We start from the raw sequence: 27,905 nt of genomic DNA, 5'->3' as shown, positions 1-27,905 counted from the left end.
TTTAGCAAGTAGGAGTGGTATCCACACAAAGAACTTTATTTTAATCAATACAGCAGTGAAAAAGCAAACTTTTAAAGAAGAAGGGGGGGGAAAAAAAGAGCTTTATGTCTGTATGTTTAACAAAAACACTTGCTCTAAGACAAAAATAATTTACATTCTGATAACTCACATTCAAAAATAAATAGAGAAAGGCATCAGGGCGTAACATTCAAATGAATACCTAGTAAAAGCGGTAATGTATTTGTATTAATAATCAAGAATTTAACACTGCAATGTTTAATCTTGGATCTGTGAACACAAATGTCAACTCCTACACAGCAATAACTGAAGACAGGTACACCATTAGGAGCACAGACACTGACTTCTGTTAAGTTTAAAAGGTAAGAATTGTACTTAACAAAAATCTTCTACAAAGATTTGGATTTCTGTGATATAGAAATCCAGAAAGATCACAGAAAAACCACTCTGAGTTGCAAACAGCAAAAAATAAATACTGAAGTAACTAAAGAAAGCCAGTTTAAAAGGAAATTTGGTTAACAAATAGGAAACACGATGCAGGATTACCTCTCCCCCAGAATATCCACTCGATTATTTTGCTCTAAGGTACATAACGCAGCACACAGAAAAGTTATTCTATTTTAATATAGTACTAAAATGCAGGCTTTTGCCATTTGGTCCATTTACATTTTGTTGATTATTTTAGCCTGCTGTATTGGAAAGAAAAGTTGTGTCCCTCTCAATCTTTGGATATGAAAAACAGAGAAATTACATTCAGCATAAAAGCAAATTTTTGAGAAACCTGTGCATTTCTTTTTTTGGTTTTTTGGGATTTGTTTTGCCTTTTTTTTTTGTTAAGCACATATATTTTATTACTTTCATTCATGCAAAAACTGTGAATTAAACCCATTCCAGATGAGGATTTTACCACAAAATTTAAACAGTCAATTTATCAGAGTACAGAACAAAGGAAAAAAGCTTAATCCACATAATATCTTGCTACTGGACTCTATTCAGTCAAATTACACTATCCTTACACATTTGCATTCTTAGAGGTGCAGGCATAACAATCCATTCAGGAAAACTAAAAGACACATTTAAAATAGAACAGATCTGATAACTATACTTACTCATTTTTACATAAGAGGCTCAAACGCTTATAAAACTACACGTATCTGCCAGGGAACACAGACACTAAACTGTTTAAACAAACTACAAGTAACCACTGCAGACCTGACGGTAATACTAAAGAAAAATTGTTAATATCATTACAATATCAAATCCTTATCTCTCCTAAAAATGTAAGTGCAAATCACAAGTTGCAATTCAAACATGTAGAGAACTTGAAATGAGTAAAATAATTCAGGTGTATAACACTATTAATATTCTGCGTTAGCCACATAATATTCAAACAGAGACTGGAATTTTAATTAGGGGATTTTTTTTTTTAAGTGAAGGAGAGTTAAATTCCATGGGGTTGTGTCTCTGAAGGAGCAGGAAGAATCCTCCAACAAACATTCTGTCATTGCCAAATTGTGCCTTAGGCACTCTACTCAATTACGTCGGTTTTGGCAAGTACATTTGCAAAGCAATCACCTGCACAATCACAAACAAAATCTATTCACACTCTGAAGGTATGCAGCCTTCAATCAACATCTCATAGTACCTTATGAACAAACATATTATTCTTGTAGCAATAGGCACAGAAGACCTGCCCAAAGTCCCCCACCTCCACACCAATGCTTTAGTTTTTAAGCAGAATACGAATTTCCCAAGTTTGATACTCATTCTCAGGACTCTATAGGGCAACTGTCACCTATTGTATTATGTTAGCTTGACATATACTACAGTAGAATTAGATATATACCTGAAAAATCCAGTTTGCAAAGATTACAAATGTATCAAGCTGCCAGTAAAGAGTTCCTATATCTACATATGACGGTGCAAGTCAGCAGTGTCATAAAGGCACTTGTCTCTCACAGACAGTACTGTCTTCTCTAATCAGTCAAAAATAGATCTTAAAAATATTTATTGTAACATCTGAAACGGTTTTTACTCCTTAAAGTGGTGCAAATCATCGTCTATAGAACACTAATTCCTTAGTTCATCCTGAAAGAGCTGAGTGCAAATTATCCACAATTATATAGATCTGTATTCTTTTTATATATCTATATATACTCAAATCATTTTAATGCCATGCTCTCAAAAAAATGCCAAAAAAACATGCTATAGTAGAAATGTGATTGGCACTAGCAGCCACAAATAAAAAGGTAGGTGCATACAACAGTACGAGCAAGCTTGTTTACGAAGTTCCAAGTGAAAAACAAGTGAATGAGTTGCAAAGAGAGACGTTTGCCACAAGTCCTTCCAAGACGTGCTTGAAGCCACACCTGACCATGTAGCACACACTTACATCATTAGGGACATCTTTATAGCTGGCTACCTAATTTTACAAAAATAATTCCAAAATGCACATTTCACTTCGAAGTGAAGTCTGTTTATGTTTTCGCCAAATGTGAAAACCAGATGCAACAGCAGAGTTTAAAAAGACACCTAAGCAGACACTAAATAAAGTTCAGTGCAGTTTTCAAGGGTTTATGGATGGCAGTTTGAAATCCCCAAAATCCCCTTTATCTGTTTGGTATAAACATACAGATTTTCCTCTCCAAGTCTCAGTACCTTAAAGCAATAACTTGCAAGAATTTCCACCAACAAAAGACCTGGTTATGCAAATCAAAGGGCTCAGGTATTACAAAAATTGACATAATTGGCTTTGCCTATGTAAATGCTGATTTGCAGCTGGCATTATAGCTCCATTAACTGAGATATCTAGACAGTATGATGGATGGAATAAATCAAGTACAATCCAAAAGCCAGCAGGCTTTTTGTCCTTAGTACTTTATGTCATGACAGCACACTAACAGTACATCCAGACTGCTGTGAAGTCGCTGGATGGAGCCTCATGCCTGAATACTAATTTTCATGTTCATTCTCCTTAAATAGTTTTGCCAGTATTGTACCATAAGGAAGTTTCTGTGTCTTTGAAAAACCTGCATTTACTGAACACTGCACAAGGCTATTGAAATAAAAACAAGAAAGAAAAAAGAGAAGAAAAAAAAGAAGCTATTTGATCAAGTATTAAGCTATTCCTTCAGAGAATTGCACTTCTTTGCCTATATCAGTGACCAGAATTGCTGATGGTGTACTGACAGTTGCCATGGCAAGTGGGTGACTGCGTGGGATAGCAGACATATAGCCAAGTCAACTGCTTATGCAATTTCCATGATTTCAGCAGGCACAGAATACTTTATTATGTGCTGCCAATGATCTTCATAAAGTGCCAAAGGGAAAAATGTCCTTCTGTGTCAGGCCATGGCTGTTTCAGTATTCCCATTCATCTGTTTTCATGTCCAGATAGTAAAGAATATTCTGTGCAAGCTTTACTGCCTGCTTCCTGGCAGCCTTACACCGCTGGTCACCTTGTGGATCAACAGCATCCAGGGCTAGAAGCTGTTTTGTAAGGAGTTCTTCCAGTCTCATGTAATTTTTATCTGTTCTGTTTCCATCAAATGAAATCACCTCTTTCTGAATTTGAGACAAGTTTCCAAGTATAGTCCAAACTGCTTTATGGGACTGATGTTCAACAGCAGTTTGCTCTGGATACATTTGCCTTTTTTCCAGCGCTTCCTTCAAATCAATATATGTTATAAGAGTCTGAACTTCAATTACTGCTCTTCTCCTGGCCTCTCTAATACAGGGATTTTTTCCTGGACTCACTTCATCTAGGTGGGCAATTAGTCCCTGCAACTCTGCTTTGGATCCCAGATACAAATCAGATTCATTCTCTGCTTTTAGAAGTAAGGAACGAACCTCCTTCATCTTCTTACGGATCTCTTCTATTTTTAGAATAGACTGATTTTTTGCCAAATCATAAGCATGAGTAGAATTTGCTTCTTCATCCAAGTCCAGGTATTTCTGCAATTTATTGATCTCTTCTACTACTTCCTTTCTGTAGTTTCTTATTTCTGTGCGACCACAGACATCTAAAGCATCCAAATCAGCAATGAAGCCTGTGAGCACACAGGACAGATGCCTGCAGGTATCATTACTACTCACTCCCATTAGAAGGGCAATGAGAGTTCCTCTGGCTTTGTTCACCTCACACATTACAGAGTTAATTTTGGAGACAGAAGGATGAACATCATTAGAGAGTGGCAGGGACAGCTGTTTCTTTGCACCACTCTCTATAATCTCCTGGACAGCACATATCCTTGTCAGAGCGCGGTATCTTGCCTTGCGTAGAGAAACTTTCCCTCCAGTTTTCACCTGGGTAAGCCTCAGCACAATGTCCTGAATTCCTTCTTCAAATTCATCACTTATACAGTTTCCTCCTTCGTAAAAAGGTGTGATCTTGCGTTCCACAAGTGACTGTGCCTCCTTGAATAAAGCCTCTATTTCCAGTCTGCACGGATGGTTTGCATTTTGTTCCAGTTCCTTCAGCAGCCTCTCAGTTTCCTGGGCAGCTCGCTTTCTGGCTTGCTGAATATCCCCCTTCCCTTCGGTGTCTACAGAATCTATCTCAAAAAGCTGTTTTGTAAGGTTTCTTTCCAATTTCTTGTAATCTCGGTCGGTAGACAAGCCGCTGAAGACAGCCACTTGCTGTTCAATCTCTTTGACTTCTTTCTGTATTTCATGTAACCGTTTTACGGATGGGTGTTGGTTACCCATATCCATTCCTCTTCCCTGTTCCAGCTGCAGAAGAACTACAAGGAAAACGACAACAAGACTTGCTTAAGTGCTTCGCGAGCACACATTGCAACTTTCACATTCTGAGGCACTTCAGCATTACAGCTATTTTAAGTGTCCTCACCAACACGAATAAACCGCTTGGCTGATATTTCACAACCCTTTTATTTTTTTACACCTTTCTCCCGGTCGGGCCGCAGGGGCGACGCTTTAGCTGCCACACGCCCAGCCCTAGGCTGCTCACCCCCAGCCTTCCGCCCTGCCTTGCCCACCTGAAGCCGCCTCAGAGCAAACAGGGCGCAGGGGAGAACGGGGAGCGAGGGGCGAACAGCGGCCGAACCCGACGGCCCTCGGGCGCCACAGCCGCGGGGCAGCGCTCCGTCCCCGCACATACCTTGCTGCCTCTTAGGACGCGTCGCCCTCTCCATGGCCGCAACCTCCCGCCTCCCCCGCGGCGGGGCCCGGCGCAGCGCGAAGAGGAAATGACACCGGGCCACGGCCGAGGCACCTGCGGGAGGCCCGTCCCCACCGGCCCCGCAGCGGACCCGCGCGGCGCCCGCGACCCGCCGCAGTCACTCACTCACTCACCCGCCGCACGGCGAGGACCCGCTGCCCGGCCCGGCGCTGCGCTGCGCCACGGGCCGAGCGCCGCGAACCGCCCGAGCCCCGCCCGGCCCGGCCCGGCCGCGCACAGGGAGGCGGAGGCCGAGGCGGGCCCGGGCCCGGCCCCGACCTGGCCCCGCCCCGCCCGCAGCCCCGGCGCAGCAGCGCCGTAAAGCGCCGGGCCATGGCGGCCGCCCGGGTGCTGCGGGCCGGTGGCTGTTGCCGCCGCCGCCTCTCCTCCGCTTCCTCCTCCGGCAGCGGCCGCGCGGCTGAGCGCGGGGAGCGGCCGGACAGCGTGGTAAACCCGGCGGGGGGCGGCGCAGCTCCTGCGGGGGCCGCGGGGGAGCCCTGAGCGGGGAGCGCTCCGGCTGCCTCCCGGTAACGCCGGCGGGGCGGGGGCGGCCGGCAGCACACCGCGGTCCCCGCGGCCGCCGGTTCTTGATGTGTTTGTCGAGGCCCCCGGTGCTGGTTGTTGGAGGGGCGCTGAGGTCCGGGCTGCTGGTAACGCAGGTGTTCCGAACCCGGCTGGGGCAGGCACACGCCTCTGTGTGGGCACAGGGGTGCGGGAAGAACGCCGGGCTGAGGAAAACTTAGAATCACAGAATTATAAAATACGCTGAGTTTCAAGGCCCCTACAAGGATCACGGAAATCCAATTCCTGGCCCTGCACAGAGCAGCTCTAAGAATCACACCACGGAGAGAGTTGTCCAAAAGCTCCTTGAGCTTGTCGCGCCTGGGGCCGTGACCCCATCCTTGGGGAATCTGTTCCAGTGACCGTCACCTCAGGGTGAAGAGCCTTTAATATCCAGCCTAAACTTCCCCCGACACAGCTCCGTGCTGTTCCCTCGGCTGCTGTCACTGGTCACCAGAGGGCAGAGATCAGCGCCGCAAAAAACTTGGATACTTGCTGGTTCTCTAGAGTATCAGTGGTAGAAAAATGAAAGCAACAACAAAAAAATGGTTAAAAAAATACCTCATGATTCATGCCCATGGTAAAAGAGTTAAAGGTATCTTCTCTGTAGTGCATTTGTAAGTAAAAGTGAATTGTAAGTGTAGGCCATTGGTTTTGGTCATGTGCTTTATTTCTGAACTTGCTGTGCTTTCGTGCTTTAAGGTTCTGTAGTGTTTGGGAATGTATTCCAAATTGAGAGGTTCTTCAGAATTGTGTCTGTGTTTGGCAGGGCCCGGGTTTCCGCCCCCCCGCGCACTCGCACAGCGACTGGATCGGGCCCCCGGACAAGCACTCCAACCTGCGCCCCGTCATCTTCTACGTGCCCCCCGAGGAGTCGGCGCTGGAGCGGCGGCTGCGGGAGGCGCGCCAGGAGGCCCAGGCCAGCAACCAGCGCTTCTGGGCACGGCACAACCGCGCCTTCCGCCAGGTGAGCGCGGCCTTGTGCCCACTGCTGCTGCTCCACCTGCCTGCCCGGAACCGGGGGGCTCGGCCTCCCTGAGCTTCTGGGCATGGCTCCCCCAAAACCGGGGGGATCAGCCTCCCTGAGCTGGGGCTCAGTTCTGCCCAAAACCGGGGGGCTCGGCCTCCCTGAGCTTCTGGGCATGGCTCCCCCCAAAACCGGGGGGCTCGGCCTCCCTGAGCTGGGGCTCAGGGTCACAGAGGAAATGACGGTTTTGTTGTTCATTTATTTAAATGATGCACAAAACTAGAAATCCCACGTGTTTTTTTGCTGCCTGGTGGCATAGAGTATTTGCCTTTTTCCTGTCTTGCACTGAAAGGATAAAGGTGTAGCTGCTCTACATGCAGGACCTCTCTGTGATTAGAGCAGCTGTTGAAAATTATTTCATGGCTGGTTTTTCTCTTGTCATAAGTGAGAGAAATTTGGTGTAATTACCAAGACTAAATGAGGGTCAATGATATGTCCCATTTCACTGGCAGTGTATCCCAGCAAGGCTAAAGTGAGTCTCTTTCCTGATTTTAGCATCTCCCAACCGATGTGGCATTTTTTGGAAGAACAGTAGCAGTTCAGTAATTCACCATTGTTTTATGATGTTGAACATCATATCCTCTCAAAACTTGAAAAGATCCCAGAAAAAAATTAAGCTTGTTTTTTTTTAATTCAACAGAACTGTTGTTAAGTCTGTAAAACTCTCACACAGATGATTATTGTGCTTCCATCTAAATAAATTTAATTTTTTAGGCTGCATGTTTTCCTCTATGCTCAAAATCTCAGTCATACAGTAAGGCACATTTCCATAGTTTGTTTTATAAACTGAAAATTTGACTTCTGTCAAACAACACTGAAGTTTGGCTGTAGCTTTACTCCACAAATCAGTTTTATAAGTATCAGTAGGACACTTGCATTAATTAATTGATGCATGCAGGTAGCAGGATCTAGGTGACCAGTTTAACTAACTCACTGGCCTATGTAAAGTGTTTAGTTGACACTTCCAAGTATAACGAGTATTGCTAGTTGTTTCAAAGGGTGTTGAACACTGCATTGGTATGTAATTAAAAACAATGGTTAACTTCAAGGACTGACTACATCCCATTCTAATGTGGAAAAACATGTTTTAGGAAAAAGAAGAATTTATTTATTCAAGACTGAAAGCCAAGGGTCTGGAAGTGAGAGATGAATCAGGTTAGTGAGATCTTTGTTAATAGTTTAGGATGCATTCTTAATTCTGCTTAACTTTCAGTTTTGTTAGTTTATGCTCTTTGTGTTCTGTAAATCTTAGGGGTGGGATTTAGAAGTGTTTTCAGGAGTGTGATAATAAAAGAGGCAAGGAGCTTTCCAGAGATGTGTATGTGGGGGTCAGATCATCTGTTGTACTGTTCTCCCCTTAATTCCTTCCCCTCGGCCAGAGGGAATGTGCTGAAATCCTAGCCCAGTAATATAATAATTGTGTAGCCTGAGGAGGAAAGGACTTTTACTTTCACACCTCCTAAGCCAGTGAGCTGGCTGAGATAAACATGCAGAGCATTTGCCTCAAGTGCCTGCTATGGTTGGGTGGATAAATTCACAGTCTTTGGCTTCAGGTCTGTGGTGTGTCCAATGAATACAATATTTTTCCTTGAGGGAGAGTAAGGCAGCTGCTATCTGCCTGTCTCTGCCTGGGCACAGTTGCTGTAAAATAGTTGTCCCTCTAATTCATTGTGTGAAAATGAAAACAAAATGCCTTCATAATAATAGTGAATTGGGCATTGTAGTATGAGGTTGAACACTTTGTTCACAGAATAATGATCTGCTTCAGTTCAGTGAAGCATCTGCTCTGACGTTCTGTATGTCACAGACCATTATTTTTCTTTTCTGTTTGTATTCTGGTGATCAGTGTGTGCTTGAGAAGTAATTTTAATTAAGCTCTATGTTGTTTCAAAACCACTTATTTTATATTGCTGGTTTTTTTGGGTTTTTTGTTTTGCTTTTATACTCTAGAAGTAAAAGAGAGTGACCACATACTTCCATTAAAAATAAATCTATATCAACTGGATGCCTTTGGTCAGCTCTTCTGTAATACAGCTGTGAATGCTTGTAAAAATAAAAATATACATGAACAGTTGGAAGGAAACTTACTTTCCTATGTAATGAAAGTTTTGCTGAATCCAGTATGAAGAAACAAATTAACTAGAAGTATTAAGCTGGCAGCCTTCAAATGGTTTTATAGTTAATTTATTCCATAGTATGTTAATACATTGTGGTATATTAGTTTTTTCAATAATGGCAAATAGAACCAATCAATAATTTGCATTTCTGTGGTCAATCTCAAGAGCCTTAAAATGCATTTTGGAACAGTAACAAGTTGAATATTGCAATTCCATTTCCCTCATCATATCCATGTTCCCCGGGGCATTGAAATTTGACTGTCATTTTAGGGGCATTTTGTGCCAGAGGGTTTGTGTAGGAATTGTCTGGTAGAGTTGAGAATATTTGCTGGTTTTCAGGATTAGACATCTTGTGCTGTAGCCACAGGTCTTCCTGGACCTTTTATATTCTGGTTATGGGTGACATATTCAAAACAATCTTTTGTATTTGCTTCTTCTCAGAATAATTGCCTACTAGACTGTTTGGAAGTCTGACATCTCAGAACATAAACTTTTTGCCTGAAGTTACTTGAAATTTATTAACTGTAATAGAAGAAAAAGAATTACATCTGAAAATGCCATGTTGATTGTGGATAGTGTTCTTTTGAGATTTATGGACTTGCTTTAAGGGGGGGAAATTAAGTTATTAAATGCTCTTGTTGGTACTCTTTAGGCTTCAGCCCTGTGAGAAATTATTTTATTCAAAGGATAGATAGTCCTAGACCTATGAACATTTTCATAGGGGCTCATTGGTTCCCTAAATAGTCTAAGAGCTGATTAACTTTATTACTTACACAAGTAATAGGAGTTTAAGAACTATGCCAGCTTCAAGATGATCAGTATTTTTAATCTGCTGTGCTCTCTAGATAAGTTTTAAAAGGTTGAAAGATAAAGGCATAGTAACTTGGTCAGGTTTACACAGAAAGCTTGTAGGAGCAAGGAGTTAGACCTAGCATATGAACCCAGTGTTTTGATCCAAAGAATTGCCTTGACTTTGTTACACCAAACCTATTTTCAGGTCAGAAAGCAACGCTGAGTGCAGAAGAAATGGCTGACTTTTACAAGGACTTTCTAAGTAAAAATTTAAAAAAGCATTTGCAGTATAACAGGTATGTAAAAGATATTTATGTCTTTTTATATTAGAGTTTAAGTGAAAGGTATAAGGTCAAGTTTAAAATTTAAACTTTTTTTTCTCTAATTGGTAAAACGGCACAAACTCCTGTAATTTTGGAAAAAAAATTAATGCTGTTATTAGCATTTGACAGATCTGCATTATCATTTGAGTTCTGCTGCTGCTTATTGTTGTTTTAGTGGAAAGATAAGCTCAAGTCTGAGATTTAAAGAGACAAGATCAGGCACATTTTATTATCTTAGGGCATGGGTCTTTTCATGCTGCTAATTGAAACTGCTAAATATGCAAATAGACCACTTGAAAGTTCTGTATAACAGATTCTAGCTGACTGTTAAATAGGGACAAGTAAATGTGAATTATCTCAAAGGAAAATAATTTCATGGGAGTAATATTTAATAATCCTGTGTCTGTTATTTTGTAACTATCTAGTAAAAAAAGTGATCAGTTTTTGAGTTTGATGAGGCATAAATTGATCACCTGTCCTGGGTAGAACCTCAGCTACAGCTTGGTAAACCCACATCCAACTCTTCAGAGCATCTCCTGCCTTGCTTCAGTGTTACTGTGTGTACAACTCAATAAACTGGATTGGGGATCTGAAAGGGGTGAAAAATGACTTGCAAACACACATACCCCTGCAAGCAGCTGTGCACACTTGAAAAAGGGCTAGAAATGAGAGAGGAATGGGAAAGTGAAGGAAGACAGCACTGAATCCAGGAATGCTGACCACTGAATGTGAAAGCACAACTGCAGTTTCCTCTCTGTACTGGATTGGGAGATTATTGGGCTCAAAAGTGTCAGGTGTGACTGGGTTCCTCATGGTGTCATTCCAGTGAGAGTTCTGCCATCACTGCAACTGATCTGTAACCAATGGTAGCTTAAGTTTCCTTGTATATTGTGCATAAATCATAAAATACTGTCCTGTAAGAACAATTTAACTAACAAATATTTAAATGTATACATCTTATCTTGCCCATGGAGAGGCAGGGGGTGACCTCACCATAATCCAAAGCAACAGAATGAAAAGATGCAAAGTAAGAAATTGTTTTTAGTGAAAGGATTGTCAGAATATTGACTATAATTGATAAGTGACAATGCAAATAGTTTATCTTAGAACTGGTTACCAGTTGCCATTGTTGCAGTGACCTTAGGATAGCATCCCATCTTCAGGGGAAGATAATTCAGGCTTTGTGCTTAAACATGACCTTCCTTGCTGCTGACTTGTAAAATCAGGTTGTGTTTCCTGCGTTCTTGTAGTTTCAAAGAGGAACTGCACAGCCCTGAAAACAGCAGAGCTTTTTACAGGCAGTCTGATTTTGAGGGGTCATATTTATAAAAATCTGTTTATGCATTTAGCTGTGTGTTCTTTTGCAGTATTGCCAGCTGGCCTGAAAACTGGCAGCTGAAGTGTTGCAACTTCTAAAATGTAGTTAAAATTGAAGCAATGACTGTGCATAGATGCTTTGAATATTTGGTTCGGGGTACTTAGAATGGAAATACAATTTAGTTTTGGAAAAAAATTCTAGAAGGATATAGGAAATTAAATGTGAAAGGGAAAAAGAAACATTTGCACTGTTAGCATGATACTTTTATTGAACATGACAATTGAAGGGGTAGCTCAGTGCTGCCTGTCAGTGTGAATTTGGCTGCTGTCCTCACTGAGGGGTTGGTATCTCAGGCTTATGTTAGATCTGTGCATGCAAGGTTTGCCCCCGACATCTCAGGAGAAGACCTAAATCCCAGTGTTCTAGTCTAGAATTCTATGTATCCTATTGCTTCTTGTGGGCATTTTACAACATGGGAGTGAGATCCTTATTAGAAACTAGAAAAAATTTTGATACTATTTTAATTTGTAACAGGGGCAAAGAACTTGAAGCAAGTTTGCAGAGGTTAGAAAGGGCTGATGCAGACTATACTGTGAATAATTTTAATTGGTTCCAGAAGTCATGCATGATTCATAAAAATTAAATTAGTATATATCTTTATAAAGATATAAAGACTAACTTTGACAATATTAAAGGCATTATCTTTAAAAGATACTGCAGTAGAAGGGTGATGTTGGGTTATACAATTAGCCTTTGAAGTGTGATTTGATTTTATTTTTGCCACCCTTCTATGAGACCAACTCTGCCCTTTTTAACAGAGGCATCTTCATCCCCACAGAAACAAATCTTACCTGAAGCACAGCACTGGTGGGTAGTCCAGATAGCTTGGTGATCTGCTTTACTTCTGAAACATGAGACATGGTTTTAACTATTTTATCTCACCTGATTTCAAATGCAGTTGCAACCCTGTAATCCATGTGTAATCTGTTCCTGAATGTGGATATACACATAGACTTTTTCATAGATTTTTTAACTCTTATTAGGCTGGAAAAGGGTTGCCATGAAGAACAGAAAATGCAGGTCATCAATGAAATAGCATTTGTCAATGCCAAAGGATATTTTAATATAATTGTGTATGTTTTTCCTGTTCTTGCTCTGTGTGCTGATGATTTTCTTGGCTTTGGAATCCTAGAGATTGGTATAAACGTAACTTTAGGATCACATTCCTCATGGGACAAGTAGCACTGGTGAGAGCTCTGAGGTGGCTTCGTGGGAGAAAGAAAAATGTAGAACAATAATCACAGCTCCATGAAGAATGCAACACTGTATGCTATAAACTTGTAGTTTTTAGTAATGTTCAAAATCTGAATGATTGATACAACAATTACTTTAATTTGTTTGTTAAACTATGTAAATAAAAGTCAACACTGGTCTTAATTTATAATCACTATGTAGATTTTCTTTACCCTTTATTCCAAGAATATCTAAAATGTTTCTGCACTGAAACACAACAAAGAAAACTTTTAAAAGCTGTTCCTTGTTCATGTCAGATGGAATGAGTAATGAGTGTCCTGTTTTTACTATAGAGTTATGGCTGCTAAATAATATGAGATTCAGTGTGCTGCACCTGAACTCTGGTCTCAGAATGATGTCTCCACCAGCTATATTGGTACATAAAGACAATAATTCCTCATTTTGCAGCAGTTGCCTGGCTGGGGCAGTAGCTATCCATAAGTAATGCAATATAGGTGAAGGAACAAGTTTGATTTGAGAGTATCTATACAATCAGTTTAGAATAATCCTCTCTTCAGTGTGATTATCTGCTATTTTTGATAAATATGTAAGTTATTATTTTGTATAAACCACTAATACAACAGCATCTTCTTAGATTTTCTTTTTTTTAATTAAGACGAATGCGCCTCTCTTGGACAAGAGCTCCTCTGATCCATAATTGGTAAATGTTTTAGTTGCTGAGCAATTAACAAATGTGCTGCCTGTCATTTAATCTTGGTAGAAGACAAAACTGGTAACTCCTGTATGAAGAATGACATTACTACAAGCATGCACTGCTTTCTCCTGGTTCTTTTTCTTCCAAAAAAATGTGCTCTTCTCACCAGCTTCACCAAAGCACTGAAAATAACTTGCCTGAGGGTTGATTTTGTGGCCTCCAGGTAGGTAACAGCAATTGGAAGGAGCTTGGTTCAAGTGAAGTCTAAAATGCTATGCCATTTTTAAATTAAAAGAAGTCTCATTCCTCACTATCTTCTCTCTGTCCATTTATACAGTTAAATTACTTTTTTTATCCAGTACCTACTAAGAGGATTCTGTTAAAAAGAATGTATGCTGTCAGAGGAAGTGTTTTCCTAAAGCTGTGCTGTAGGGAAGGTTCTGCTTTTGGAAGCATCATCTCAGTAGCCATTGACCTATTTTTTGTATCTAAACATGACATGGTTTATTCATAGCCTTTTTCAACTGGAGCAAAAAGAGCTTTGTCCACATCAGCTATAATAATTTGTCTGCAAAATGAAATAAATGTTACTGATACAGTAGCAGATCAGTGTTTCATACAACTGTGATATTATCAGGCTGAAGTGGCCACTGAATTGTGATTTTTACATATTATTAGTAAATGAAAACAGTCATTAATGGTGTTTGCTGACATAATAGCCAACACTTTGAAAATATTTGTGAATGTTACACTGCATCAGTACTGTAAAGGGAATATATTAAAAATTTACAAAATGCCATGTTTAGGAAAATAAATTTTTGAAATAGATTACTGTGGATATGTCATAATTCTTCAGGGCTTTACAGTAAATCCTATCTTACAGTATGTAAGCTTTGACCACAATGTGAATGCACACTTTAATAGGTAGTTCTGATGTAAAACAATAATTGGATAATACAAGAAAATATCCCAGAAAGGGAGAGACCAGAGCCCCAGTGGACTGGTGGTTAATGGCCATGTGTTCTGACAGCCTGTGTATAACATCCCTGAGGTAGTTTCACATATGCTTTAAATGGATAGAGGTCAATCAAAAGCATTTTCATTTTCTGAGCTGCTCACTTCCATTAACACAGATGTTTTTGTGTCTGTGTGCTGAACCAGATCAGGATATTGATTTGCTACTCAAACTAATCCAAGGAAAAAACTGTTCGATGTCAGATGAGTTAATGTGCCTCATCATGCAGATATGTATTATTTGGCATGGGGGAGCTGTGGGAATTCAAATGGAAGGTTTCGATTGTGCTTCTGTAAATTCACAGTTAAAGCTGTTTTCTGAACATGTAATTTTAGTATTCATGCCCCAAAAACAATATCAGCATACACTGGACCGTGCTGGGATTAAGCTGTGAGCTGCTTTGTCTTTTAAAGACCTCCAGGGACAGTGACTCAACCACTTCCCTGAGCAGCCTGTTCAGCTGCCTGACAACCCTTCTGGTGAAGAAATTTTTCCTAATGTCTCAACTTCCCCTGGCACAACTTGCAGCCATTTCCTCTCCTGTTCCTTGTGACTTGGGAGAGCGACTCTCACCTCTCCAGAAGCCCCTCTGGGGTAGCTGCAGAGAGCAGTAACACTCCACAGCACCCTCCCTGTCCTTCCTGAATGGAGGGCCCAGAACTGGACACGGCAGCTGAGCTGTGGCCTCACCAGTGCTGAGTTCAGGGGAAGGGTCACTGACCCAGCTGACCACACTGCTGCTGACACAGGCCAGGCTGCCACTGGCCTTGGCCACCTGGGCACACACTTGCCTCATGGTCAGACACTACTGAGGGGACTTCTGCTTGTCCTTGTTGACCCTCACACCATTGGCCTTGGCCCATCCATCCAGCCTGTTCAGAGCCCTCCTGCCCTCCAGCAGATCACGCTCCTGCTCAGCTTGGTGTCTTCTGCAGACTGAGGGTGTCCTTGATCCCCTCATCCTGGTCATTGATAAAGAACTGCCCCGACACTGCTCCCTAGGGAACACTGCTTGGAACTGGGTGCTAAATGGATGCAGCACCATCCACCAGCACTCTGGGCTCAGCCATCCAGACAGTTTTTAACAGTGAAGAGTGCACCCATCCAAGCCATGAGCAGCCAGTTTCTGCAGGAGAATAGTGTGGAAAATACTGGAAAAGCTTTACTGAGTCTAGAAGGCAACATCCACAGCCTTCCCCTCGTCCTCTCTGCAGGTTGTCTTGTCACAGAAGGACATTGGGTCAGTCAAGCAGGACCTTCCATGTGATCATTCTCAGGCACTTCTGGGGTTTCCAGCTCATCAATATCCCTCGTGTCACTGCTGCCACATGGAAATCTATCCCCAGTCTCCATGAGACAACAGATGAAAGGACCTCCCCAGCACACCCTCCCTCAGACACTGGCGTGTTGCCCCCAGGCTATCTCCAGACCTGGTTTTATCCTTTTCCCCCTTCAAATTCATTAGGAGTCTGTGTGGAGTGCTGAGTCCCTTCATCTAAAACCTATTGAGGGAGTGAGGTATTTATCTATTAGATAAGTGTTGAGGTCTGATTTAAATAGATTTCAAATATCTAATAGAACCACTGTGAAAATATGTTATTAAAATTAATCTGTCTGAAATGTTGAATCTCATTACTAAAAACCACATACATTTACTGAGATAATTACATTTTCTGAACAGCCAAAAGCTGTATCATTTTCACCAGTGTTGCATTACTTTTGTTGGGTTTTATCCTTGACTCAGAACAATTGCAATAACACCAGCTGCTTTTAGATATTATTGATCATAAAACCTTTATACATCAAAGGAAAGCTAAGGAGATGCCAAAGACTACTAAAAATAAAATTTTTATATATACAAAAGCCTGCTACAGTAACTGAAGCTAGTGAAATAGATCAAAGAATGACTTTTCTGTGCACATTTTCTGAATATAGGAAAAATACAGGGGAGTGTTCTTATCATTTAAGTATTTAGCTAATCCTTTCAGAAGGAACAGCAGTAGTTCATATTCAGTAGTGTCAGCATATGCCTTTTTAGTCTCTCTCATGTGCTCAGTAAGTCCACAATAAAGGAACAGTATTTTGGTAATATTCAAAAAGCTTTAGTTTGTATTGACTTGAGGTGGTTTTGTTTTGATAGCCTGTGTGGTGTTTTGCTCTTCACTGAATTTCTCTATTGGACCATTAATTTTGATAGAATATAAGAGGAGAAAGAGGAAGGGTCAAATGGGAATTAAGCTTCAGACTGACTAAAAGCTGGGTTAAAGTGATTGCAGCATCTTTACATATGATTAATAAAGACTTAAAAAAGAAGAGCTTTTCTCAATTTCATTATGATATTTAAAAGCAATGATAGCAGCTATGGAGGAGACAGCTTCTGTGTTTAACTGAACATTCTTAGGCATACTATTAAACTGTAGTTCAAACCTCGGACTTGCTGTTTAGAAATTGACCCTTCCTGGCCCCCTTTCAAGTGGACTGTCCTGCTTGCAATTTTTAGCTTCCACTGTCACTAAGCAAGATTGGTACCCTACAGGGTAATGAGATTTAACCAAACAAGAACTTAATTTACATCCTGTGCAGAGCCCACGGGCCAATCTTTTGCATAAAGACCTGAAGATTGAAATGTTTTCATGAAAGGATAATATGTGCCTGGAACTGTAATATGCACGAATAACATTTTCATACTAAAAATTATATCCACTGATCACTGTAAACTGATTCACAGAATAATAAACCCATAATTGAATATTCAAGTTCATTTCTCAAAAAAAAATTAGTAAGGGAAACAAAGCTCATTTTATTTCTTAACAGTTTATGTCTTCAGAAGAGTTTATAAGTGCATGGAATGTAATCATCTTGAAGCACATACTCATTAGTATTCACAATTATATAAATCACTTCTTTGTGCCTTGGCTTTGCATTCATTAATGGATTAAGATTTACCCAAGTATTGTGAGATTTACTTGACTGATACATTCAAACAGCAGATGCTGTGGAAGTGCATGAGTAGTACATTGGGCTAGAAATAGTAAAGGCAAAAAAATACATAATCCCTTTTCAAGTCTGATCTTACTCAGTAGAAGTATTACTATGTAGTGACTTATCTACAGTCAAAATCAGTTTTAGAAGCCTTGTAAATGCTCTGAAGACATGGTCCATTTCACACTTGTGTTTGTGGCTTGTGGTTCAAACCAAATACCCACTCAATTGAGTTTCTTATATTTTGCAGGGAAAGGCACAGTGATTTTGGTGCTGGTGAATTCAGGTTCTCATCCTTAGGGTGGTCCCAGGTGTGTTGTGACTACTTGAGACAGCAGGAGGCAGCAAAAATGTCTGTATGGATCTCCTGAGGCTGCCAGGAGGCAATGAGGACCGGCCTGAGCCAGAGCAGCCCTGAAGCTGCTGTGATGGACCATGTGTGGCATGAGTTTCCAGCAGCCCCCTGCCAGCCAAGGCTTTCTGGCATTCAGCAGTGCTCTGCTCACACCGCTGCCTCCACTGATATGATTCAGCTGCAGACTTGGCTGTGATACTTCCATCAGCTGAGCCAAAACACATTAACAGGCAAAGCACAAGTTTCAGAATCATAAGAAATTCAGGTCACTATTCATATCTCATTGTAAAAGAACTTCCTGTTGACAAATTATAAGAAATCCTTGCCATGGAAAAATTCTCATATGATCGGGGTTTAGCATACATTGGCTGTTTTTAAAGTGTTCCAGAAAAGCTACAGACTTTAATTCCTGGAATGACTCAAATAATTAAAAGTCTAAGTTCTTGGGAGAGAGGAGAGGGGGTATATGTTGTTTTGCAAAACAGACTTTGTAGTTAAGGCTATTTAAGAAGACAAAATCCATGAATTTCAAATTTCCAAAGAGACTGCCTTGATTGCTTTCCAAGTGATTGCATTATCCTGGAGTGTCATATAGAAAATAGCTGGTATGACACAGCATAAATATCCTGCAACAAACCAAGTCAAGCCAGTTCTGACCTTAGTAGCTCTGCAATAAATACTTAGGAGAAAACACTTATTTGTTCAAAATTTTATAAGAATAGAAGACAAAATGGAAACTGAGCTCCAATGGGTATGTAAGAAAATGTCTTCTGAATTTATCAATCTTTTTCATGTTTACTGAAATAGCATTTCACTTTTACTGTCATGTCTGGAAAACCTCCAGTTTCCTCAGGCCTCATGAAAAATTCCATCATGGAAAACAGAACAAAATACTAAGCTGACATATGAGTAAATAGCCACAGGTGCCAATTTGTGCCAAGGAAGAAATCCAGCTCACTTCAAAGAAAAAAAAAATCAGTTCTGCAATAGGGTATTGCAGAGCAACTTGAATTGACAAGAGATGCTCAAAATTAATTTTGTTTGCTGCCTCTCCCCTGGTGCAGTTTCTGCTGCTGGGCAAAAAGGGGTCTATTCAGTGGGACACCTGAGGGCTTGCTGGGCTTGTCTAAGTTACCACAGTATCTCAGCCCTAAATCTGAGCACCACAGGACTGAGTAGAACAGGCTGCTGCTGGGACAATGTGGCTGAAGAGCTGCAATGTGCAGAGCACTTTTCCATCTCAGGAAGATTTTTCTCAGGCTTGTAAATTATGAGGTTCACAGTTTCTCTAAAAGGAACAAAGCAGCTTATTACTTACTGACTTGAGTCTACAATTATCAAACAGCCACCTAGCACTCAATGCTCAGTTTGGTATGTAATTAACAATGTCATTTCAGTATTTATAGCTACTATATGTTTACATGTTAATTAGAAAAACAATCTCACTTGTTTACAATATGGACTTTGGTTTTGGGCACTACCCAACAGAATTCATGACCAAAAATTCATAACCAAATTCATATGAGTGTTCATATGAATATTCATTCAGAATTCATAACTAAAAAGAGATAGAAAAGACGTGAAATTAATGAAAAAGATGGTTAACACAGCATTCCAGCCTCTTTTGGCTGCAAAATGAGTGGGATGGGAAATGACAAATGTGTGAACCATCCTTTAAAGAAATTTAGAGTGCTTTCTGCATTGGTGCACAATAAACCTGGCAGCACCATTTTACAGTTATGTAGTTAATTACAAGGATGTGGGGCACGTTCAGCTGCTGCCCACAATGGAACCATTTACAGGGTAGATTTCTGGTCAGTGTTATACACTGGGGAGGGAAGATACTGTCACTCATCAGCCTCTTCTGTGTGAGTCATGGCAGCTTTCAAACATATGGTGATGGTGTACTTTGTGGCCCTCCAGCATGTAAGATGAAGTGTAGCACTGTGTAGGCAGTACATTTCACTTTCATGGCTAATTTATATTTATCAGTTGTTCCCAGCTTTGTCTTAGTTTTAAGTGAGGCATGTGTCAGTTCCTGTTTGCAGCTACATTATCTTCAATAGGTAGACTTTGATAAAAAACTGCACTACATATGTCTTCAAAACAATTTCAATATATTCAACAATTTCAATATATTTCAATTTGAGCTTTCATTAAAATAATTATTTTAGATACTAAGGAATAATCTTATGTTAAAATACATGGATTCAAAATCTAAATGCCATGCATATGGCATGGTTCAGCAATTTCCCAGGACTTTCCCAGGAGGCTGTAGTTCATTGGTGTGGCAGAGTGAAATGCTCTCTGTAATCAAAACACCTCCAACAGTCCAGGTGTTTTAGGTGACAATGGTGTCACAGATAACCATGGCAGCATGGATTTTTTTCTTCAAAGAAATTACTACAAGCTCTACTCTGTGAATTTTCCTATGCCCAGCTGGCCACCAAAGTTGAAGGCCAAGGAGTCCTGCTTTAAATTCTTTTTGATAATTGTCCTCTCAAGTAAAACTGTAGTCTCAGAATATCTGTAGTGACCTACATACCAATGAGGTAACTGCCTTCTTAGCCAGTTGCTGCATAAATTACCTAAATTGAATCTAATCTTTGGCAGAAGGAAAACCTTCAGAACATGATGTGATGCAGCAGTGTCTGCCCAATTTGTCAAACTAATAGCATCCCCTCACTTGTTTTTTTAATACCTATACTGGTCAATAAGAAACCTCTACACATATGTAGGAGGAATTGCTTTCTTCAGAAATAGACACCTACAAGGCTATTAAGGCCTCCTTTCACATCCCCTAAATACAGGGGGCACTCTGAGTGGGTAGGCTGGGTTAGAGATGGGCCCCATGGAGGGAGATCATCTGTCCTTATCCTGCATCTGCTCTGTTTCCCAGGAGACAGGATGAGGAACAAAATATCTAGCACAGACTGTTTGCTATTGATTTTTAGAGTGACTCTGCCCTTCTCAGCCCCATGTCCTGCCTACCATCCATCTTGCCACAGGCACATTCAGAGAAGCCATTTTCTGTACATACATAATTGGTCATTGGCACAGAAACGACAGAAACTATTGTCACACAGCAGAAGCATTTCCATTTCCCTTTCCCCTGGGGCAAACTGTATTACCATGAAGTCCCCAGTCCAGAGCAGCTGGTAGTGCCCCTGAAATACCCTCTTAACACTAACTTAAGACAAACTCCAACAATGAAAGTGAATGTACAATGGCCTCCCATAAAAAATGAGAAATTCCAATCAACCTTGAATTCCGGGTGAATTTGGTATAATTCCATATACAGCATTAGCTAAGGAAGAGAGAAAAGCATTTAACAGAAGAAAGGGGTACAAAATATTGGCAATTACTGTGCCATGTGCAGAAAAGGAATACATCCACTGTAAGGGAGATCTACTGATAAATCTAACTTGGGAACAAGCATTTCAGATAGTGACCATGGCACAAACAATTGTAGCTCTTCAGGCTCAAAAAAGATGAAGCAAATAGGAGCAGAGAAGGGCAAATTGAATAATCAGGGAGATGTAGAATCTCTTTTAAAGAGATTAAGGGTTCGGTTTGTGTAGCCAAGCAAATTGATGGTCACGAGGGGAGGAAAATGTGCAGAATCTGCTACACAGGTGAGTGGAGGAAGAACCAGCTAAGAGAGTTAAGCAGAAAATAATCTTCTTTTTCTACAATAGTTTAATTAAACATATAAAAAATAAGTGCTACCTATGAGGACTTCCTTAGAAATGCAAGCGCATAGAGAAATGGGGCCAATGACTAGCCAGGGAAAGGAGCCAGGAAAAAATAACAACATTTGGCACAAAATCTGTATGTATATATTACCCTTGAGAATGCACAGTGAAGGAGTGATGTTCTTGGGCAGGAAGGGCAAGATGTCTGCTTGGTTTTCAATGGACTTTGATAATTACATTTAGAAAAAGACCAGATTAGATGGTTATCTGTAATGGCTTTTACACTTCGGAGATTTAGTTGTCTTTCATCAGTAGGTGCAAATTTCTACTTGGAAAAGGTCACATACAGCCATACACTGGCATTACCATTTCTTGTCATTAGCTTATGCATAAGCTTTAATAAAAGGCAGCACCTGAAAAATCACACCTTCCTTCTTCTCCAAATGTATGTAGGAACCTCAGTGAGAATAAAGAGAATAGATCTCCTATATCTGTGTAAGGAAGCACCAGTTTTCCTGGGGCTGAGGCAAGTTTATATTCTAGTCTGTGCCTCTGCTTGATGTTGATTAGAAAAAAATTAGTGCTTTTCCTACATTTTCAGAGTCACTTCTCAAAATAAGAGAAATCTCATAATGCCTAATGAAATAATCCCAGATTTACACTAGTGTGTCACTGAAATTACAGCCCTCACAGCGCTCACATATTGGTTGTTTTGTTTTGGGATTTTTTTTTTTAGGAAAAAGCATTTTTCATAATGAAACTCTGGAGGATTTAATGAAAAAAAAAGGTTATCTATAAGTCTTCTTTGCTAAGGATCCTAAAATGACTACTGAAATTAGCAAAGAAAGAGCCTCACCTAAACCAATTGCAAGTAATCTGGCAGCCAAACTGGATGAATTAGCAGATCTCTAAAGGAATGCTGACAAACCATACAGGCAATTAAGAGCTGGTGTTCTAAGAAAGGGAAGGGGATAATGGAAGCAGTAAGAAAGCAGACTCTTAGAAATCAGTAAAGGTGATCCTTTTTTCCCCTGCTTTTACCTGCATGTTCCTGGGTTTCAACAAAGACACCAGATATTGTGTTTGGAAAAGTCTGTTTGTTGTGTTTGTGGAATAAACTTTTTTTCCATCAATACTTTTCCCTTGTCCCAGTATAAAGGTAAAAAAGGGACCTGAGTCATAGTTGGGAAGTAAGGATATAGGAGGGTGAACAGGAAGTACTGTACCACAGACTGAATATTGTTATTCCAGTAGTGGCCAAGTGTGATATTCCATCAACAGCATGGTTTTTATTTCCTCTGGAGGATCTAATACACTTCTGCAATGGTTCAGTGGCTGAGGTAGGTGAATACAGAAATAAATGTAACTTCCTGTGACTCATATGCAGAGATTAATAATCCTCATAACCTTGAATGAGCAACTGAAACCCCAGGGGAGAATAAACTCACTGAAAAGTGAAAGTATGGAGGAAGGAAAGGAGGAACCCAAATGGAATGTTATCTTTCTTCATGCAGAAGCACCAAAAGTCATGCAGAGTGAATATGGAGAAGAGAATATTTCCAAGCTAGAAAGGTGCTGGTAGTCAACCATCAGCTGACTATGGAACATGGAGGCAAGTGAGGAAGAAAGTTGCTTCATCTTTCAATGAAATGAGAGGTAGGACAGAAGGCAGAACAGAAATTGCTGGTGGTGCATAGTGAGTGTAGTGGTGTAAACATTCCCTGGTAGAGGTGGCAACTTATTCCTTGAATGCAAGGAGTAAAAATACAAGCACTCCTCTGTGAATCCTTAACCTGTTCAGAATTTTGATGTTTGAAGTAGGATCTTGGAGAATACTGACAGTGTCTGTAAACTCAAATAGCACAGAGTATTAGAACTTGTCAAAGGGTGGAATCCTTAGCTCCTTGATCACTTACTACTTTGAAGATAACAGTGAAAGTTAGGATATATAAATATAGCTGTGTTGCTGAAATTGTCTAGTATTTTCCTCTATGTTCACATTAATATTGGCATGCAAATTCTCTAGCTTTACAGTGGTTATTTTAACTCTACTACCTGAGGTTTAGAAGTCTGTTTTTCATAACAGAACTGTTTTAAAGCTAAGTGAATGTGCTGCTTAAACCTTTCATTCAGTTTATGTTCTTTAGCAGCAGCACAGCTCTGTAACAGCTGAGTTAAAAAATATATTGTTAACAAAATGTCCAGTGCAAGTATCCTGCTCTGTTTTAAAAAATATAACAGAAATTAACTGTTAAGACTTGAATTAACACTGCACGCTTTATTTCCTTGTTATTTCTCTGTGGAGAGAAAACAGCAGGGAAAAGCAAACTGGCTTCCATTTGTTACAGCTTCCTAGAAATCCCTGTGACTCTGAAAAAGGATAATTCACTTGCATGTAAATAAAGCTTATTGACTTGGGAAGCAGGATCATGATCAGTGTTTATTTTACTTAGAATTAATGCCTGGCCTGACAGTGGGTTCCCAATGGTAAGTTCAGGCATTTGACAATGAGTCAAGCAAAGCAAAACACAAAACACTTTTACCCCAAAGTGCCTGAATTCTCTGACTAAAAGGTAGCTCTGCATGCAGTAATTGCACATATGAACAAAAGAGTTGGGCTAAAATTGTGCCTAGGACTGGGTACTTGACACTTCTGAGTCTGGTTTTTATGTTTCCTCTTTTCCATAAAGGAAGTTCTTGTAGGAAATACAAACTAAAACATATGCAACCATCAAGTGGTTGGGATGAAAAGCCAGACAGGTTGCTGAATCTGCCCTTTCAATATTTATTATTGCCAGGATACTTTTAAACAGCACTTTAGCAGCAGCTGAAATTACTCCAACGTAGTGTTTTATCGTGGCCATATTTCTAAAATGAAGTAATAGATTTTATAGACTATAAGATTAGATTGAAAAAAAAATTTCTCTTTTGGTGGGAAGATCCTCTAAGACAAAAGGATGTATTTTTTTAGTATGATGGTGTGGTGGTGGTGTTTGGCCAGTGTCAACCCATCACAAATAGTAAAATAAAATGACCCACACTTCTTAAATGAAGTGAACCTGAATTTCTTTAGAGGCTTGCCTCATTTGTGGCTGTCAGTTAAGCTGACCTCAGTTCGCTGTGTGTATTTCTCACACTGTTGCACTTCAAAAACCACAGAGCTTTGTGCTGCATTAGTTGAACTGTTTGCTTTTTGCTCTCCCACTGTGAATCACAAACCTCCCTCTCTCTTCCAGGGGAAGAGGAAAATTGGTATATTGAGACTAAAGAATCCAGCATTGTAAATATGTGTTATGGGGTTTTGTTTTGGTATGCACTCAGAAGTCTGCAGAAAACCATGGTGACCTTGCTGGTGATAGGCAAAGGATCACAGGAGTCACCACCCTTGGAGATGTTTAAGCAAGACTGGACATGGCACTTAGTGCCATGGTCTAGTTGACAGGGTGGTGTTAGGTCATAGGTTGGACTTGATCTCAGAGGTCTGTTCCAACAGATTCTGTGATTCTGTAATATACTAGAGACAGCATGTCTCGATAATTTAATCAAAAAATCAGGGCATGCAGCATAACTAGTTCCTTAAGAGAAAATGGAAATGTGGGCAGTGAATAGTTTTTACTGCTAGATGAACCTGGATAATTCTCTTTAGATGAGACAGGAAAAACAAGATCCAAATGAAGAGGAACTCTTTGGATATTTCAGGTCAGGCAGTAGCTTGAGGAAAAATCATCTTCACTAAGTCTCTCCTGTGTCTAACTTCTGCTGCATGCCATAAACAGAGAGGAGTAACACTGCACTATAGCTCCATTGAGCTCATCAACCTTCCTGCAGGAGGGAGCTTAGAGTGTGTGCTGTTTATGTGGGAAATTGCCAGGATGCAAATACTTGATTAGCCAGCATATTATGAATCAGGGTCATAGCTGGAGTAGTTGCTTTGTTCAGAGATGCTCACATCCCTGGGGTAAGCAGCTAATTGCAGGAAATCTTTTAAAGCAAATGTGCGATAGGAAGAAAGCAATGAATATTGTTTATTCAAAAGGCAGGAGTGGTTCCTTTGAATCAGTTCTCTTGCATAATTATGTAATTAGGGCATGTTCTATTTTTAATTAAATCTCTTGCATATTCATGAGAATACTCTGAACCTGTGAACCAATTGGCATAACTCTTTAATATGTAGTTTGTGTAAAGGAATGCCCTTCAATCTTTTTTCCCCTTTCATATTACTGTGCAAAGAGATATTTCACATTGTTATAATTAGGTTGTATTGCCTGTCAAAACTAGAATGTGGTTAATTAAACCATTAATATAAAATTGCCAGAGAAATGTCTTAAAGGAGATGAAGAATGCAAGAAACTGCTGCTTGTAAATAGTTGTATTAAAATTGGGTTTTGCTGGACAGCTTGATCTTTGTAAGATATCAACCAGAGAGTGGAATTCAGTAAGTATAATTTATTTCCTTCGGCTTTTCAAATCCAGCAATGATTTTCTGTATTTACAGTCTGAAGACAATCCATGGTCCCCTAACTTTGCTTTGTTTCTTGTGGGCTTCTGTGACTCTTCCTGTTCTTCAGCCTCTTTGACAAAAATATTAGCTTTGATTCCTCTTCCAGCTTCCTGCTTATTCTTAGGAGCCTTGCTTTCTCACCCAGCTCTTGTTCTCACATCTGCTGTTCTGTAGACTTGCTCAGCATTGTGCATCAGGGCAAACATACATAAGCTCTGCTTTCCTTGAATATTTTAAATATTACCACTTAGGTGAGGCTGCATATTTTGATTTACCACTATACTTCTATGTTCTTCTGTTAGGTTATGATTCATACCCTGTACATACTGCAGGATCATTGTAGGTCCCCTCCAACTGAACAATGCTGTTCTATTCTATGTGGAGCCCAGGTGATAATGAATATAACAATCACAATATAACTTTTTCATGAAGTTGTCATTAATCCCTGATGGTTTATAATGTACATTTTACTGCTTTGCAATATATAATGTTTTGGGTGTTTGGTTTTGGGGGTTTTTGCTGTGTTTTTTGGTTTTTGTTTGTTGGTTTTTTAAAAAAAAATGTTCTTTTTCATACTTCTTTTCCTATCTTATACCTCAATTCCTTCCATCTTTCCATTCTGGGCTTAACTTCTACCTAGTAGAACATGACTCAAAGAAAATACTGTGGCTGTTCCTTCCTCTCTAGCAAGAGTGGGAATGAAATTGGAAGCTGCAAAGAAATAGTTCTAGTGACAAATGTCACTGAGTTCTCAAGGAAGTCTTACTTTTCATGTGTAAACCTGTGTAAGAGCAGGGATCTTTCACTTACTTCCATGCAGAACAAAGACAAGAGCATTGAAATATATTAGCAACACACACTGAGCTCTATGTGGGGGCCCAGCCTTCAACACAGAACTCATCCTTCAGCCTCTGACTTGCTCCATGAGCTGCTGCACACTGTGAAGATTTCCAAGCACATTTCATGAAGTCATGGTTGAAAGAGACCTTCAAGATTATCCAGTCCAACCAAGCACCCAGCACTGTCCCTGTAACCCCATGACCACTAAACCACGTTGCCCAGTGCCACATCCAGGTGCCTCTTGAGCACCTCCGGGGTGGCTCCACCACCTCCCTGGGCAGCCTGTTCCAGAGAGTGATGAGGTTCTTCCTGAGCCTCCTTGTCTTGAAACTAAACCAACTCAGGCCACTCAGCCATTCCTCATAAGCCACGTTTTGTAGACCTTTCATGAGCCTTGCTGCCCTTGGCTGGACACACTCCAGCACCTCAATGTCCTTTTTAAAGGAAGATTTTCGCAGAGGCATCCAACTGAGTTGGGGTCCTACAGTCACCATAACGCTGAACTTCTTTCCACTACAGCAGGTCAAACCAGCGCCAAGAGCATCAGCCGTGGTGCCCCCTTGGAGCGAACCCGTCCCAGTGTCACCGAGGGCGCCCTGAGGAGCCGCCGGGATCTGCTCTCCACTGCCATCCCCTTGAGGCGGGCGAGGCAAATCTTAGCAAGGCTTAGCGTGGCCCGCACTGGCAGCCTCGGGGATGCACCTGAAGCCCTGAGCTCCCTCAGAGCATCCAGCCGGCGCTGCCCCGCTCCCGGGGAGGGATGACGCCATGAGGGGGGAGAAGGGCGCGCGGGCGCTTGTGGGAGAAGGGGGGCGCCGCCATGTCAGGCGGGGCGGGAGGGAAGGAGGGAGGGGAGCGCGGGGCGGGACAGGGGCGGCGGCCGCAGCCGCAGCAGCAGCAGCCGGGGTGGTGGCGGCGGCTGCCGGCAGCTGTCAGCGCCCGCTCCGCCGGCGCCGACCACCGCGGCCCTGCCAGCGCCTAGCGGGAAGCGCTGGGTGCGCCGTGGTGCTGACTCGCTTCTTTCTCGCTTTCCCTCCCTCTCTCCGGTCCTCTCTCCCCCCCAAAAACCCTTTTCCTTCCTCCCTTTCGCCCGCCCATCGCTGACATCCTCCTCCGGCCGCCTCCCCGCCCCGGGCTGCGCGGCCCCCGCCGCCTCAGCGAGCGCTGCGCACATCGCCCGAGCTGCAGCACCGAGCGGTGAGCGGGGGGCGCCGGCCGGGCCGGGGCCGGCGGG

At 41.3% G+C, this 27,905-nt stretch overlaps 3 protein-coding genes across 6 annotated transcripts in view; 2 read left to right on the top strand and 1 right to left on the bottom strand.

Annotated features, from left to right (window-relative positions):
• BAG5 (BAG cochaperone 5) lies at nucleotides 1–5,468 on the bottom strand. 2 transcript variants are annotated; one of them, XM_064423215.1, is made up of 2 exons: nucleotides 5,332–5,468; nucleotides 1–4,760 (listed from the first exon to the last, which is right to left on the bottom strand). In XM_064423215.1, the coding sequence occupies exon 2, from the start codon at nucleotides 4,729–4,731 to the stop codon at nucleotides 3,379–3,381; it is 1,353 nt and encodes a 450-aa protein (XP_064279285.1). In that variant the 5' UTR covers nucleotides 4,732–4,760; nucleotides 5,332–5,468; the 3' UTR covers nucleotides 1–3,378. The 2 variants fall into 2 exon arrangements, with proteins under 2 accessions (XP_064279285.1, XP_064279284.1); XM_064423214.1 differs by lacking the exon at nucleotides 5,332–5,468 and adding an exon at nucleotides 5,138–5,303.
• LOC135302586 (cytochrome c oxidase assembly factor 8) lies at nucleotides 5,360–26,203 on the top strand. 3 transcript variants are annotated; one of them, XM_064423226.1, is made up of 6 exons: nucleotides 5,514–5,644; nucleotides 6,528–6,725; nucleotides 7,877–7,940; nucleotides 9,900–9,990; nucleotides 17,531–17,591; nucleotides 22,845–26,203. In XM_064423226.1, the coding sequence occupies exons 1-6, from the start codon at nucleotides 5,531–5,533 to the stop codon at nucleotides 22,896–22,898; spliced, it is 582 nt and encodes a 193-aa protein (XP_064279296.1). In that variant the 5' UTR covers nucleotides 5,514–5,530; the 3' UTR covers nucleotides 22,899–26,203. The 3 variants fall into 3 exon arrangements, with proteins under 3 accessions (XP_064279297.1, XP_064279296.1, XP_064279298.1); XM_064423227.1 differs by lacking the exons at nucleotides 17,531–17,591; nucleotides 22,845–26,203 and adding an exon at nucleotides 12,528–14,111 and having other exon boundaries at nucleotides 5,360–5,644; XM_064423228.1 differs by lacking the exons at nucleotides 17,531–17,591; nucleotides 22,845–26,203 and adding an exon at nucleotides 12,156–12,520.
• Nucleotides 26,204–27,196: 993 nt separating this feature from the next.
• Nucleotides 27,197–27,905, top strand: part of KLC1 (kinesin light chain 1) — a 43,441-nt gene continuing 42,732 nt past the window's right edge. The window contains exon 1 of the mRNA XM_064423206.1: nucleotides 27,197–27,868. The gene's annotated coding sequence lies outside the window, so the exon portion shown is untranslated. The remainder of the gene's footprint in view (nucleotides 27,869–27,905) is intronic.

This window comes from Passer domesticus, chromosome 6 (genome assembly GCF_036417665.1).
Source record: "Passer domesticus isolate bPasDom1 chromosome 6, bPasDom1.hap1, whole genome shotgun sequence".
NCBI classification, from domain to species: domain Eukaryota; kingdom Metazoa; phylum Chordata; class Aves; order Passeriformes; family Passeridae; genus Passer; species Passer domesticus.
This window is presented reverse-complemented; position numbering and strand designations above follow the sequence as displayed.

Excerpts from the sequence above, each read along its gene's own strand:
- BAG5 (XM_064423214.1), bottom strand. The coding sequence starts at position 5,171 with ATGGAGAGGGCGACGCGTCCTAAGAGGCAGCAAG. Across the intron at positions 4,761-5,137 it reads GCGTCCTAAGAGGCAGCAAG|TTCTTCTGCAGCTGGAACAG; the intron begins GTATGTGCGGGG and ends TTTTCCTTGTAG.
- LOC135302586 (XM_064423226.1), top strand. The coding sequence starts at position 5,531 with ATGGCGGCCGCCCGGGTGCTGCGGGCCGGTGGCTGTTGCCGCCGCCGC. Across the intron at positions 9,991-17,530 it reads AAGCATTTGCAGTATAACAG|GGAAAGGCACAGTGATTTTG; the intron begins GTATGTAAAAGA and ends TATATTTTGCAG. Across the intron at positions 17,592-22,844 it reads CATCCTTAGGGTGGTCCCAG|AAGCACCAAAAGTCATGCAG; the intron begins GTGTGTTGTGAC and ends TTCTTCATGCAG.